General features: G+C 36.8%; 1 protein-coding gene across 1 annotated transcript in view; it reads left to right on the forward strand.

The window, feature by feature from the left end:
• Positions 1–17,212, forward strand: part of LOC149283161 (collagen alpha-1(XV) chain-like) — an 82,939-nt gene that overhangs the window by 45,790 nt on the left and 19,937 nt on the right. The window contains exons 8-13 of the mRNA XM_089497881.1: positions 2,935–2,970; positions 3,063–3,206; positions 6,998–7,060; positions 7,988–8,023; positions 9,112–9,136; positions 11,638–11,691. Of these exons, the coding sequence (XP_089354007.1) occupies positions 2,935–2,970; positions 3,063–3,206; positions 6,998–7,060; positions 7,988–8,023; positions 9,112–9,136; positions 11,638–11,691 (358 nt within the window). The remainder of the gene's footprint in view (positions 1–2,934; positions 2,971–3,062; positions 3,207–6,997; positions 7,061–7,987; positions 8,024–9,111; positions 9,137–11,637; positions 11,692–17,212) is intronic.

Consider the following 17,212-nt stretch of genomic DNA (forward strand, 5'->3'; position numbering starts at 1 on the left):
CACTGTAACCAAAGAATAAGAGCTTTAACCCCTTAACGACAATTGCCGGTCCTGGCACGACACGGAAAAGCATGTGCTTTACGACAATTGACGTGCCAGGACCGGCACGTCTTTAAACGGGTGCAGAAAGCGATCTGTTTTCGCTTTCTGCACCCAAAAAACGTTGCTGAATGCCTCGACCTCGAGGCATTCAGCAACGCCGCGATCGGAACGAAGGGGCCATCTCTGGCCCCTCCACGGGGCGTCAACATCCGCCATACTTTGTATGGCGGCGGACGCCCGTTTTAAAAGCGTTTAGGAGGCGATCGACGATCGCCTCCTAAACTTAAATGGTGTCGCTGGAATGCCTCGATCAGGAGGCATCCAGCGACACCAAACACTTACCTTTCGATGGGCTGTGACCGCTCCGGAGAGCGGTCACAGCCGCAGCTGCCGATGATCTTCGCCATCAAGCAAGATGGCCGCTGCCCTGTAACAGGAACCAACAAATTTTAAAAGTTCGCTAGATGGTCCAGACCATCTAGAGAACTTTGGCTCCACTTGCAGGTTGAATACAGGTACTGCATTCACCATGCAAGTCAATGGAACCCAGCTTTCTAATCACAGTGTGATTAGTAAGAATAAATTAAAAAATAAAATAAAATTAATAATAATTAGAAAAAAAATAGTAAAAAACTAGTAAAATGTAAAAATCATTTCCCACTGATGTCACTATCAGGGGAACCTCCAAGTTGAAAAAAAATGTTAAATTTTTTTTTTTTAAAAGACAAAAAAAATATATATATATATATATAAAAAATATATTTTTGTGAGCAAGTCCTAAAATTATCATATTAGCTTAAAACAATTCTCGCATGGAAAGAGTTAAAATACTGGCATATTAAATGCCCGTGGGGTGTCTACTTTTAAAAAAGGTATGATTTGATGGGGTAAATTGAATTGGCCAGGTTCAACAACGTCCCAAATAACACCGGGGGAAGGATGGCCACACACCTAATTTCCAATTAGAAAAATGCACATGTACCAAATGTGGCCTTTTAGTTCCCACAAAAATGACAAACCCATGCATGTGGGATATCACTGCACTCAGAAGATGTTGCTGAACACATTATGGGGTGTCGTGTGACAGTGGCATATACCAGGAGCTGTAAATTCATACATAAAGTAGGTGTGTGTGGGAAAAATACACACACAAAAATACTACTGCAAACTTTGAAAACATGCTGGTGGTAAAATGTGTGCATGCAAAGAGTTAAAATACCAGCATTTAAAATACCCTGTGGTGTCTAGTTTTGAAAAATATATGGTTTTGTTGGGCACACTGAAATGGCCCGGCTCAAAGATGTACCAAATAGGGCATGGGCAGTGGATCCCCAAATGCCAAAGTTCAACATTGAAAAATGCGCATGCCCCAAATGTGGCCCTTTTGCCCCCAAACGGCCAGGCAAAATCATTCATGTGAGGTATCGCTGTACTCAGGAGATGTTGCTGAACACATATTGGGGTGTTTTGTGATAGTGACATATACGAGAACTTTTTAATTCATACCTGAAGTAAAATGTGTGTGGAAAACCAAATGCAAAAAAATGACTACCACAAAGTTTGACAAAGACTGGTGGTAGATATGGTGCATGGAAAGAGTTAAAATACTAGCATTTGAAATACCCTGGGGTGTCTAGTTTTCAAAAATATATGGGTTTATTGGGCACACTGAAATGGCCCGACTCAAAGATGTACCAAATAGGGCATAGGCAGTGGATCCCCAAATGCCAAAGTTCAACATTGAAAAATGCGCATGCCCCAAATGTGGCCCTTTTGCCCCCAAACAGCCAGGCAAAATCATTCATGTGAGGTATCGCTGTACTCAGGAGATGTTGCTGAACACATATTGGGGTGTTTTGTGATAGTGCCATAAACGAGAACCTTTTAATTCATACCTGAAGTAAAATGTGTGTGACAAAACAAATGCCAAAAAATGACTACCACAAAGTTTGACAAAAACTGGTGGTAGATATGGTGCATGGAAATAGTTAAAATACTAGCATTTGGAATACCCTGGGCTGTCTAGTTTTCAAAAATATATGATTTGATGGGGTAAATTGCATTGGCCGGGTTCAAAGATACCCGAAATGGCACATGGGGGGAAGAATTACCAGATTTGGAAAAAATGGCTTTGAAATAGCAAAACGCTACCTGTACTTATTGCCCCATAATGGGTAGAAAAAAGCAAAAAAACATAAAAACATTGGGTATTTCTAAACTCAGGACAAATAGTAGAATCCATTTAGCAGATTTTTTCATTACCTTTTATAGATGAGTAAAAGATTTTTCAACTAAAAGTTAGAAACAGTCATTTTTTTCTAACTTTTTCACCATATTTTATACTTTTTTTAGTAGTAAATAATATGATACAATCAAAACAATGTCATCTAAAGAAAGCCCTTCTTGTCCTGAAAAAAACAATATCTAATGTGTGTGGGTTCAGTAAACGGGAAAGAAGAAAATTACAGCTAAACACAAGCAGCGCAGAAATGTTAAAAAGGGCATTGTCACGAAGGGTACAAAAAGTAAAATCAGCCTTTGTCACGAAGGGGTTAATCTAAGAACTGTTATTTGAAAGGGATTGTTAAACACTATACATTATTTTTATACCCTATTGCAAACAACCTTAAAATTATGCTATGTTTTTTACTGGTGTGTGACTTCATGCCCTGGGTGTAAATGCCTAAAAATGTGCATGGCCAACAAATGAAAAAAATATTAAAATAATGCAGTTTGAGCACAATTACCTAGTATCCTTTAGTGTTATCTGACCTGAGCCATGTTTAATGTCGTATATTGCTGTTTGTATTTTTATTCTAGATTAATTTATAAAACCAATCAACCTAATTAATACAAAGAAGCAAATATATGTTTATTCTGTTTGTTTTGTAGGGTGATCAAGGTTTACAAGGTCTACCTGGTCCAAAGGTAAAGACATGTACCACATTGTACACTACCTTATTGTATCTCTTTTGCTGAAGAGAATGACATTCTAAAAAGTATTGTGAATTGTTTTATAGGGTGAAGTTGGATCACAAGGACCTCAAGGACACCCTGGCGGTCAGGGGGTACAAGGAAAACAAGGCCTTCAAGGAATCAGTGGACCCCCAGGACCGCCTGGCCCACCAGGACCACCTGGACCCGGATATGGATTTGGATTTGAGGTGAGTTTCATCATAATAAAATTATACAACATATTTATAACATATATGTATATGATATATATTTACAAACTTAATTCTAAGGCTAAAGATGAACTATTACATTTTTTTCGTTCATCAACAAAAAACAAATGTAATGATGTTTACAGATTAGAGTAAGCAATATATATGTATTAAACATGCTTTTTAAGTAAATTCTTAATAATATATATATATTCATAGCAGCACCTGAAGTATCTTGGTTTTCATATAAAGCTTACTAAATATGGGCATGGAATTTCTAAATTATTTTCCAATTTCTTAGGATATGGAAGGCTCTGGAGATGAACGATTAAGAGCAGGACCAGGAGCCAAAGTAAGTATAGAGGTTCCATAAAAGTCCAGTATGTTATTTTGCTAGCAATATGCCTGTATTAACTAATGAATTTGCTAGGATGGTTATAGTTCAATCCATAATACCATGTAAAACATTTGTTTTCCTTTAATGAGAAATCAGTAGACATCTTACAGCTCAGTGTATATTGTGAAGGAAAAACCAACATCTGAGTTAAAAAATAAGTTTAAAGTTAATCACCATATGTATTGTCTTCACAAATTAAAAAAGGAATGTGAGGCAACAAGGAGACGTCAGGTTTGTTAACTCCAGTGCACCTGTAAACTATGCCAGTGCTATATTGAATGCTTATCTAGTTTACTTTAAAAATCAAGAAATGGCTACTAATTAGAATGAAAGAAAAACAGAAAATTGACAAAATTGGAGTTGTATGCATTACCTTTTCCAAACCTCAATAATGCTAAGATGTCTGACTTTAAGACCCAGGGAACTCCTGTAAGCATTCGGTACATGTTTGTACATACAGATTAACCAAATACACCTCTGGAAAAGTAAGATGCAGTATAGTGAGATATTGAATTATTGAGCACTTATTGAGCAAGCCAAATCAAGAACCATGTTTAAAGGGACACTTCAGCCATCAAATGCACTTTAATGATTATGATTGCTGCGTGGTCCTTTTACATTTTTGTGGCAAATGCATGGGGCATTCTGCAGAATCCCCACATATTCTTTGGTCCTTCCCCACCCCAGCTAAATAGACAAACTCATACTGCTGTCCCATTTTTCAATGGGAGCACTTTCTAGCTGCTGATTGGCTCCCTCAAGCAGCCAATCAGTGGCAAGAATTGACAGACCATGAAGAAGGAAGGCAACTATAGTATCAGTTGCCTTCCTTCTGTGTGTGATCTTTTTGTGTCAGGTAACTTTTTTTATTTGGGAAGAATACATATTAATGCACTTTTACAGTGGGGATGTCAAATACATTAAACTGTCCCTTTAATCTTTGGTTTGATGTGGAGACATATATTGAGGCCCAAAGCCATGGGACAAAAAGTGCTTCAAATCACCTTCAAACAAGTACTTACTATTCACTATGCTATGGGCTAATGATCTATACATGCCCATTTTATTTTTGGTCTATACATAATAGAGAGAGCTTCTGGCTTCAGTTGAATATTTTCTGTTTAATGTGTGGATTAACAGTTGACAACAATCCCCATAGATTGAGATGATTTCTTCTCACAATATTATAAACTACCCTTGAAAAATTAGTAATGATTTTGAAATGTTTACACAGCATAGTTGTTGACTAGAAAGGTTGCATGTGTCTGTATATATATATATATATATATATATATATATATATATATATATATATATATATATATATATATATATATATATATATATATATATATATATATATATATATATATATATATATATATATACATACATGAAAGAGTCAATGATAAAAGTCTATTGAAAGTGTTGCTTTTTTATCTTACTCGTTTCATGATGGGGAATAATTCCTCAAAGAGATAATCAATCATTTACTTCATTAAGAACACTTCATTGTGTGCATTTGCTCTATGAGAAATGAAAAGAAAAAGTCTATAAAAGTTATACCTAACATGAAAAACAGAACTACTTTTTTTATAGAATGAAATGTTTTGACATGAAAAAAACCTCAATAAAGGACATTGTTGCATATGAAAAAAAAATTAAATGGGAAACGCAAAGAACTGGCTTGAATATTGGATGAACTAATCGAGGTTATACACTTGTTATACACATATGATGGCACGTAAATACAATAATAATTTTAAAGGGTAACAGGTCACCTATTGCTTAACTCCAAGTTTACAGTTTGTGCTTTCCTGACTGAATCAGGGATCAAGGTAATAGCATTTTGGAGAAGGTAGGTGAATAGATTTCTTCCATAAACAGAAACCAAGGACAACCTCAAGATTCATCATTTCGGCTCAAAACTACTTCATTGCGTTCTCATTTTAAATATATAAATAAAGCATTTGCCCTTATATTCTGGTTTCTTCTGCAGAGAAGATAATGTATCTCAGCATCCAGCTGGCATCCTCTCTCTGACTGGCTGCTTGCAAAACAGTTCTGTAACATCAGCCGTAGACTCAGAGGTGCTAACCGCGCGTGGCCTGATGTAGGCGTCATCTGTTATGCAATTCTTCTATAGAGATATTTCCAGTTCAGTTGCACAATTGTTGCTTTTGGTTAAAAAAAAGCTGGTTTAATACACAATAAACCAATGTGTGGGATTAGTCATTCTCTTTATGCTATGGCGCGGTGATCGTCAGTTATCTATTATGAGTTATCACCTATTATTCATTAGTATTACTGATCTGCACAGTATACAAAGACAAAGAGCACATACTGATAAAAGAAGTATGTATTCAAGCAAAAAGTAGGCTATTGCACTCTTCAAACTGAAGAGTATTTTCTTTTGAATACATACCTTTTCTGCAAGCCCTGTGTTCTGTATTCCTTGCTTTATATACCCAAGTGACACATATATATATATATATATATATATATATATATATATATATATATTTCTGTACACCAATATTTATTGATTGTATGTTTTAATGTATTTTCTTTTAGGGAGAAAAGGGAGATACAGGTCTTCCTGGTATAAAGGGGGAAAAGGTACAGTTTTTTTCATCCAGTGGCTCTTCCGTACGCTTTAATACTTTTAATTTGGTGGTAGATAAAAACCATTGGGCCTCTCTAGTCTGTCCATTTTTCCTGCTGCAAAAATACCAAAACTTACTAGGTCTTTGGTCTTGTCTTATAATTATACAGACTTATGCCTATCCCATGTATGTTTAGATTCCTTCACTATATCTGCATGTAATGATGTATGGGCAGTATTTTGACTTATACTGTCCATCAGTAAGACGTGTCCCAAGACGTCCTTGTGCTTTGGCAACACACAAATTCTGAATGAGGCTCTCGAGAGAGAGATCTTGTAACCCAGGGAAACAGTGAATATCTCCATTGGTGGCTTAGCATCTAAATATGTTGGTCGGAAAGTCAGTTCCTAAACAGGTTTCAGTCATTGCTTTGTGATAAAATTTGTGATGAACGTGCAATCTTTTGTATGGTGTTTTGAATGAAACACAATTGTTTATTTGTCTTGTCATATCTCACCTTATACCTTGATAAACAAGATGTATGTTGGAGGTGATGTTCTTAGAATAATTTCTGACAAGATTAATTGCTTTGACACCTTATAACTGTTTTGCTGTCATTCACTAAAGTAAAAGACATAGTATATTTAAAGTATATTGGAAACTCTACATTTTGGAGGTAACCCCCCCTCCCCCCACCATTCCCTTTTTTTATATTTTTCTATTATTTTCCATCTTATCTGTCAGGATGGAAAAGGTCTGCATTATGTTTTTTTATTCTTTCTCTGAAGGGGGATCGAGGTGAACCTGGAGAGGACGGAAAAGAAGGAACTCCAGGACTGCAAGGATCCATGGTTTGTCATATTTCTCCCTTCGGTTTATGGCTTAATGCAGCCTTATTTCAATAAATATGATACCTTTTTGACTTACTGTACTATAATTTGCACAGTTCCATGTGTCCATACCCTGGAAAAAATCTATAAACAGGTTTATTGATATTAATCAGTTTATATTTTCTTTACTATTGTGTGCCAAAACAGTTAAATCAGTAGGATGCAGATTAAATGAATAATCCCTACACTGATTACCATGCCCTGATCAGTTTGTCCAGTAAGGAACTTTTAAATTATTGACATCAGAGTTTTGTTAGCTGTGGTACAGCTGAGCTACATCAAGAATATCTGCTGATCTATGTACATATAAATAGTTTAATGCCTACAATGTATACAAATAAATCAATTGCATTAAAAGAACTCCACAGGTTCCTAGAAAAAAAATAGATCAAACTTGTTCTTGGAATTTTTGAACTCTGAGAAATTGATTACTGAACAATCATGCTGCGCTTTAGAAAGCACATCCGCCTCCTTTTCGTAGTCTTGTCTCGTAGAAGCTCTTATGGTGTTCATTTTTGAACCAAAGTACTTATTTTTATATGTAGATTTGTATCATACTTGCATAGCAAGGACATGGCTTGCAAAGGAATAATAGTGCATCAAGAGTAGTGCATCAATCAAGTGTTCATTAGGGAGAAAAGATCATAAGAGATGCACACAAGACAAAGTGTTCCAATTTCAATAGGTCTTTGTATTATTTATTATAATCATGTTTCTTTTACATATAACATTTCCAGTTATAGTTTAACATATGAATATTAGCCAAAACACATTCTTCTATGCAGACACAATGAGTTAATGACTGGCCAACACTAGGGTGCACGCAATGTGTTTATATACTAAGGTACTTAGTAATTAATTAGATCATTTTTTGTGCTTCCATTTTAGGGAAACAGGGGTGAAAAGGGGGATAAAGGAGCCAAGGTGAGTTGTCAGCACACCTAGACATCTATTCCACGAACAGTAAGTTGTGGGTCAGACACAAACAGTTCACCATAGTGGATTTATCTGTATGTAATGAAGGGCTAGTTTGACTCTTCTCAGCATGAACATTTAAGTGTGCTGCTTAAGTGATAAGACCGTGTTTTTCATACTTTTCACCAGGATCACTTTTTATATCATGTTCTTCAGTGAAATATGAAATGTCTCAATTTATCAAACCTGTGTTCAAGGCCGCCACTAGGGGGTAAAACCAGAAACCAGGGGCCCAGCTGTCCTTGGGGCCACTCAGGGAGATAAAGTCTCCTTCTGTTTAAAAAAAAAAAAAAAAAAAAGATACTCTGTCTGGTAATGGAGGGGGTTAATCATCGGAGGCTGTTCATGTCTGGTATGTATATAATAATATATGGGGGCCCTGCCTGTGTTATTGATAATTACGCTTTATTATTTTTATTATATGCATATTGTAAGAGTCAGTGGGAAAAAAGCAATATAATTAAAATTATTTCCATTCAACCATGCAGAATATTGGTTCATGCAAAACATTTAGCTAATTATGTTTGGCCCTATTGACACTGTCTGTGAATAAGATAAACTTTGCTGAGATTGTTGCTTGTTATCTGCAATATAATTAATTTTGCTACAACTTGGTTAGTAGAATTGAAAAATAACAGTTTGTTTTGTACAGTAAACAAATCCATTATGTTGACATCTACAAATACTGCAATTTATATAGGCAGCTTTTAATATTGTTTTGAAGAACTGTATGGATGACATTAGCTATACGCAGCATTTTCCAATTGGTACCGTAAAGAAAAAAAAATCGACATTTCAATAAATATATATTTGAGTTTTTCTGTGAATTATGTTCTACTTTTTATATTTTAGTCCTAATAAATGTTGTGTTATATGTAGGACAAATAATTCATTTGTGTGGGAAATCTAAATGTGAAAGAGGGAAATTATGATTGAACAGGCAAATTGTAATGGTGGCAAAATAATTTTGCTCATGAATCTTTGCTTTGTTTCTGCCCTGTCCTTAAATGATGTTGGCCAACTGCCCTTCACTGCAGGGTGAAAGAGGACAAGACGGTGCAAGTATTGTAGGACCTCCAGGCCCACCTGGACCCATGGTAACACTTCAAGATGTAAGTAAATATTTGCTGACTACAGATATCAGTAAGCACCCCCTATGAGTGAAATGTGTTTGGCTGGAAACATTTGTTCTCTTTTATACATGTTTATGTACTTTACACATGTAAACTTTTACACATTTAACAGGTAGCATATTTTGTCTGTGTATAAAAAGATTTTCTCTCTCTGTTTTAAATAGCTGCTCTTAAATGACACAGAAGACTTACTGAACATTTCTGGCATGCAACTACAGTCTGGGTCCCCTGTAAGTAGACTAGTAAAAAGCATGCACTAGATGTTGGACCCATGTATTTTCAAATGTTCGGGGTTGGTTTTCTAAAGTGTGCCAGCTTACCCCAAACATTTCAGTTGTGTATAGTGAGAAACTTGTTGTTAGACATGGTTAGAGACAAGGCAGAGTTGTGGTTAGATGTAGGTCCAGAGGAAGACCGTCCACTTACCATACACGTCTAGTTACCTCGAAATGTATTGAAGCAGAATGCTGGGATATAAGACAGTATTGCGGTTCTCAGTTGCAACATCTCATGAGATGGACTTGTGAGAGATGCGACAAATAAATTATTAACTTATAAATAAATTATAAAAGTTTAAATAAATAACACTCACTGAACATATATGGTACAGCATAACTCCTATCACCATATACTGAGCCAGACATTGACGGTAGTGCAGCCTCTGCCCCTATCACTATACACTAAGCAGACATTCACGTGGTAGGCCACTGCCCTTACAAGAACCTGTCTGTGCCACCTCTGCCCATTTAGCAGCCTGTCTGTGCCACCTTTGCCCCTTTAGCAGCCTGCCTATTCTACCTCTGTCCCTGAAGCAGCCTGCCTATTCTACCTCTGTCCCTGAAGCAGCCTGCCTGTGCCACCTCTGTTCCTGAAGCAGCCTGCCTGTGCCACCTCTGTCCCTGAAGCAGCCTGCCTGTGCCACCTTTGCCCCTTTAGCAGCCTGCCTACTCTACCTCTGTCCCTGAAGCAGCCTGCCTATTCTACCTCTTTCCCTGAAGCAGCCTGCCTGTGTCACCTCTGTCCCTGAAACAGCCTGCATGTGCCACCTCTGCCCCTGAAGCAGCCTGCCTATGCCACATCTGCCCTTGAAGCAGCCTGCCTGTGCCAATTCTGCCCTGCAAACAGCCTACCTCTGCCAACTCTGCCCCGGTAACAGGCCTTTATACACAATCCCCAGTGTGGTCTTTATACACAATCCCCAGTTGCTTCTTCTGAAATCTATTTGTCGTTACATGAAGTGGTAGATAAGAGCCTACTCATTCTCAAATTGAGTAGTGTTAAAATAAGCATGTACAGGGTTTTAACTGTATTTAATAATACGTGGGGCCCTGGGTGAGTCTCCCCTAGTGATCCCACTGTGTCCCTCAAGCCCAGCCCTTCATGTGATGTTCCCCAGGCTTCCATGGAGGATGTCATTTCAAGATGCAAATTAGATATTGTCTTTTTTGATTTCTTCCCCTAAAATTATGTTTTTAAAAAGTGTGTCTGAATAAAGTATAAATAGAATGTTACCGTAATTCTTTAATTTTTACTTCAGGGACTTGATGGGAAACCAGGACAACCAGGATTGCCTGTGAGTGTCGCTCTTCTGTTTTAATTTTTCATTTCCCACTGACCATGATGTTTTGTTAATGAAGACATCTAATCATATAACATTACTACCAATATTAATTATTAAAAATGACTTAACCCGTTAAAAGGTGTCAGATTCTTTGGAAATTGACCTACAAAATTGGCACCACTTACATGGCTTGTCTAAAACACTGCATGGTTTATTCAAAGTAAGAATGTGCAGCTGATATCTAGTTTCAACTCACCTGTCTAACAGTGTTAAAAAGGGTCATCACATGCAAAAGTCCCTTGTAAAAACTTAAATGTGAAATATACCACCACCTCTAATATATACCAGCAGCACCAATATCTATGTGCTTCCTTCAATCACATATACATTAGAACATATCAGCAAACAAATGGTGATATGCTGCGCTTCAGGAAACAAAATAGGAATTTACTCAATTATATACTGTAGTTTGGTCTCATATATCCCACCATAAACATAAAAAAGAAGAAAACTAGGATGGGGTAATATTGCAAAGTAATGGCACTTTAAACAGAGCACTCCAATGCACTCACATTCAAGTTGGAGTGCAAAACACTCCCAAATCTCTCCAGCAAGTTGGGAGTTGAAAGATACTCCAGTCATTACGTGGTATCTAAAAAACCAGTGGTTTGATTATTGTAAAGCATCTCCAGGTGTCAGAGCTGGGCCTAGGGCTCTTGAATCCCTTTATTCAAAAAAAACAAAAACCCTTGTGCATGGGAAATATGACTCCAGGCTATCTCTATGGATAAACCTAGGGATTTTAATATTTCTTGTCTGTGGACATTTGGAATTCCTCTAAACACACTTTTTGTCTTCTACTTCCAAAGGGGCCGATTGGACCAAAGGGTAATACAGGGGAGCCTGGTTCTTCTGGACCAAAGGTAACGAAAAGTAGAATAATTCTGTTACTGCATGTATACTACTTTAGATCTGAAAGGAATGTACATATTTTCATATATCACCACACCTTTTGCTTTTTAATGGAAACTTCAGGCGCCTGCCACTTTTCGGGATGTTGCAGTAGACTGTTCCAGCTATAGTCTGCCCCTTTATAACATTGTGTTTTCAATCCTCAAGTGCCTTTATTGTCCTCTAACTTCATCATCATAGAAACAAATTAGGTCACACACCAGCTTGTGCGAGTTTGGGGACAATAAGAGAAGTTTGAGGACAGTAGGAGAAATGTGTGCTTTCTCAAAATCTAAAGTGGGGACATGATGTCATAACGTTATCTCTCTGTTGTTAGGGCCTCCAAGAGTAACTGTATCATTGATATCTGTGATATGAGAGGCACAATTTATTTTTGCCTTATATTGCCTGGCCCCAAAATGTACATAGGCTTATAATGATTTTGGCTTGCCTACATTTCTGTGCTTTGCAGTCCCCAATGGCAAAAATTGTGCATTTTTCTTTATGCGGCACAATGCCAACATATAGTCCTCCTGTAGTAGTATGTTATTCTTCAATGAGATATTTAGTTAATTCCCCAGTCCAATTGATCCTGTTTAATGTAATGTGACATCATCTGGTTATCATAAGTGATAACAATACATTATCATTTTTTTACAAGAGGACCTGCAATGGATGCCTTGTAGTGGTTACCCACATTGTTAGTGAACAGTGGCAGTGCTCGGTGTTACTGACTTTGGATTTGTTGTTGTGTGGAGGTTATGTATGTATTTGCACACAACACAAGCTCGCAAGAGCAGGGCCCTCTCCTCCTTTTGTACCAGTTTATTATTGTTTGCGATTATAAATGTATCCTGCTCACCCGGATTGTAAAGCGCCGTGGAATCTGCTGGCGCTATAAAATAAACGTAATGTAACTTTAATGTAGCATAGTAGCTCCAGAAATATTACTGATACCATGGCTGCCATCACTTATTACTATGGTATGGTAAATAATCCTTTATGTTGTTTTGTTATATTGTTCAATGATTCTAGCATTCCAGCCCAAGGGGACGAAAGCTGTTCATGCTTGGCATTTTAAAAGGTTACTTCAATAGTCCTTGTCCTGAAAGTCAATTCTTCAGAATATATAACTGCTGAAATCAAGTGGCTTGTCTGAGAAAAGAGTTCATGAAATGCGAGCATACAAAAGGAAAATATAAAAAGAGGAGCTAGAATACAATGCCATTATAAGTGTACTGTATGTACAGAGTTATTGCATTCAATGTATTTAATTTGGTAAGCGCTGCCTACATGGAATAAAGAAGAGAAAGCGCTTGCCATGGAGATCCTGTAAGCAGGCAGAATTTAATTGCAATTCAGACCATGTATATACTATCTGTGCTACATTGTCACACATTTTACTGCCATTTAACGATTTCAAGCAATGGCTTTTCATCCACTAAATAATTATGTACAAAGCATTTCTAAACCCACTAGTTATTCTTCTACCAAGATGGAACCTTTTACAATGGTTATCTCCAGAGCAGACTAGATCAAATTCTATGTTTCTGTGTTTTTCGCTAAATTCTTCCAGCTATAATGCTTCAACTGTGCAAAACAATTGCCAGTGATTTTTTTCTTTCTGGGGGGGAAATAAGTATCTTTATCCCTGTTATACAGTATGTTGCGTTCTATATTTTTATATTTCTTTTCTTCTGACTTCCTGTGGTTTTGGAAATAGCAATCCTTGATAAGTGAGCAAGCATGTAGCAGTCCTTATAGTAGCTAACCTCGAAACCGATTCATATTACCTTATTTATTTACATGATCTAAATTGGGAACTGATAGATTGTAAATTCTATTGAGCAATACTTTCCACAGCCTGTAATTTGCAAAACTTTCCAAGGAATTAAAATGTCACTTTTATGGGAGGAAGGATAATACCAAAACTAGCTTATGTTCTGTGACAGAATGAGCTGTCATACAGGAGCCCAAGGTACTCAGAGATGGCTCCAGCCTGGCTGCCAAACAGGCAGGAACTCCATTGTTAAGCTCATCCCATTAACAGGATGGCTACCAGGGGGATATTCAGTAGCTAAAGGGGATTAAAGGTTGGGCTGAATACATGTATCTGTTAATTTATGTTAATGAAGTTCTGTGGCTATATCAGTCTATGTTTTACATCAATAAACTGTTCATTCCTGCTGTACTCAGTTCAAGGTAGTTGTGTCTACTTATTGGGTACACATAGCAGGGTGCCAAGGTGCGCATGCTGGCTGGTGCTGGAAGTGATTCCGGGGACAACAGGAGGATACATGTGGGTGATCTCTGGGAGTTACTACAGCCCTCTTGGTGAACCCGTTACATGTTCTAATGCAAAAGGCCAGTTAGTAAACTTATATGAACCATCTACACTTATTTTAAAGCTAAGCTTTATGCACAATGCATAAAAAACTTCATTCTTTGTTGTTTTTGAAGTATAAATTCAGAATTGTTTTGAAGCGTTACAATCAATAACTTTAACTGCAAGCATTGCCAGAATTTGTATTTTAGCTACACTGTTGGGTTTATAAATAATGTATTAAGACCATACCAATTTTGTTGTTTATATTTAAGGGTGAAAAAGGAGAACCAGGGGCGCTTATTGCCGCTGACGGCTCTTTGATTTCTGCACTTGCGGTAGGCCAGGGACAAAAGGTAATTGTGTATTGCAGACTGCATTCCCAAATCAATGACAAAAACATTTGTGTTAGTTATTCTGTATACCTGCACAAGTAATTAACCTTTCTTAACCATTTCAGAAAAATAAGTGTATAATTGTATAACTTTGTCAAAAATGTCACCTGATTATTAGAAGCTCAGGTTTAAATAACATCCTATTATAATGGCCATAACATTATCTCTTGTATCACGTGTCCTATAGTTGTGTTTATCATCACTGGGAATGTTGTATAAATATTAAATTTTCTAATATGCGACACATTCAAATTGGTGATTACGTAGTGTAATAGAATAGTAAAGTAGACACTTTACTAGTAAATAGTAAAGTAGACACTTTACTGCTTCCTTGAATAGGCAGTATGGTTCTACACAAAGTGATGCTAAGCAGAGATTTAAAACATTTCTGTTGGGTTAAGAATTCAAGGTCGGTGTAGTTCCATCAAAACTTCTGTATGATTGCTATTCCTATCAGGGGCTTTTCTAATATGTCTAGAATTTCCAACTGAAAACTGGTGAAAATGCGAGATTATAAATATTTTGTCCCATAAAGTTTTGTTTTTTTTTATAAAGGAGAAGAAGGCGTTTCACCTAATGTAAGACGTGTCTCCATTAAGATACTTTTTTTTGGATGAAAAGACATTCATAATATTGAAATGAAAAGCACTAATAAAAATATAAACTAGTAACAATGGATTTATACGGCTTTGCAAATGAGATGGCTTATTGTGTTCTAAAGATGCAAGCCTTCATTGTTCTTTATGCAATCAACAATATTTTGTATTTAACAAATTTCCTTCAGTTTCTACTGTAAGCATTGTTACATACCTCTGATATGTTTAATTAGCTGTCGTTTATTTTGTATTTTTGTCAAGGGTGAACCTGGCATGATGGGACCTATGGGGCCAATGGTAAGTGACTGTACGGGTGGCTACTAATAATGCTAAGCAGAACTGCAGAACAAGAATGTAATTTAAAATAATGTGCACAAAGAAATGGTATTTGTATCACATAGTGAACTGCAAATCTGTTGTAGATAGACACTGTAAGTGTCTAACCGCTTTCAGACTTCATTCTGTTTATTTTATTTTTTTCCCAGGGAGCAAAAGGACAACAAGGCGATAAAGGAGAATTTGGTTTTCCAGGCCGGCCAGTATGTTTTCCATTGCATGTATTTGTCTATGCAGACATACAGAAATGCGTTGTATATAACATGTTCGTGTTTTTATGGCTGACACGTCTATCCTGTATAAATGGACTTTGTCGACATAACTAGGGCCATATAGTTTAAAACTTAACTAAGGTATAAATCTCACCAATCTGCCTACATTTCCTTGACACATGATTTTAGTCATATTTATGTTGTGTATCAGCATTCTAGACACAATGCCACCTACTAAGTCTGGAGCCATTCTTTTAGGGTAAACTTTGCGACGGGATATTCAACAGCCTGACTCATAGAATCATTGTACATTCTATGCTACACTGAGACCATAGAAAACCCTGGATACATTTCACACCATCAAATCACGATGACTAAACTAAGGGTAGACAAAGAACCAATTAAACACATCTGATCTAATTGGTGGTTCGCCATTCTCACAGCCAGGGCTGGAATAATGGCGGAGCACAAAGAGCAATTGCTCCAGGGTCCTGGCGTTCTAACTGGTCCCTACCTCTCACCTGTCCCATGAAGCAGGGATGATTGGGTCCCACAACATGGGGCAATCATCCTCCATCACTGATACTGCATGCCCAGAGATGACATTGCTTCTCGGCGTGTAGTGTCAGTGAGGGAGCTACAGGCCATACAGATGGCACAGAAATGGAGGGTGTGGTAAGTGTGGATGTGGGTCAAGTCCAACGGGTTACTAGCCACGTATGTAGTTCATAATTAAATAAATATATACATTATATATATAGATATATATATACATACATATATCCTTAACCATAAACAGCACACATGTGCCAGAATAATAGGCTCCATTCTGTCTGATAAGATAACATGAACTAAGTTGATCAAAAGTGAAAAATTAGCTCAGTAGTAGTGAAGATGAATTGGAATTAAGTTCTTATATTTGTAAAGTACTTGACGGTGATCTCTCTGCAAAGGACAGAACTGAGAAGATCACATTGCCCTATGAGTGTTAGATATTGGAAAATTGAGGACAGAAAATCCATGTCACGGTGTTTCAGTCTAGCACTGATACAGTAGAATGCTGGAGATTTTTACTGCCTAAAGCTAGACTGCGTGAGACGCATGCTGTATTAACACAGAACAGGAGCTATATTGTTTTAAATGTAAATTGATTGCAACACCAATTAAAAATCTATAGGCAATGCATTGTTAATGCTACACAGTTTAAAGTGCCCAATAAAAAAGAATACATCAGATGACTGGTGTTAGAAGTAAGTATTAGTTTTTATTACAACTTCCAAGTGCAGCATTTTATATTTAACAATAAAATCACTATGAAATGTTTTTTTTTTTACTATTATGCATATGGTCCAGTTAAATTCTGTTAAAATACAATGATATCAAATTAGCGTTGAATATCCACATATAAATACTACTTAATTTGCATAAAGCAGGATAAAGTGTAGAAATATTGTTCTCTAAGGAAACACTTTTCCTTTTTTGATTTTGTGATTTTATTTACATCCATTTCTGATATTAAAGTTAAATTAACTTGTGTCCCTCTCTAGGGGATCCATCCTACATTATGCACATCAGTTCATTACATTAGTAATGCTTACTAGCATATCTGAACATTCTCTGGGTTTGACCTA

The sequence above is a fragment of the Sceloporus occidentalis genome, unplaced genomic scaffold (genome assembly GCF_023333645.1).
Source record: "Sceloporus occidentalis isolate IW3139 unplaced genomic scaffold, rSceOcc1.0.p SCAF_110, whole genome shotgun sequence".
In the NCBI taxonomy this organism is placed as follows: domain Eukaryota; kingdom Metazoa; phylum Chordata; class Lepidosauria; order Squamata; family Phrynosomatidae; genus Sceloporus; species Sceloporus occidentalis.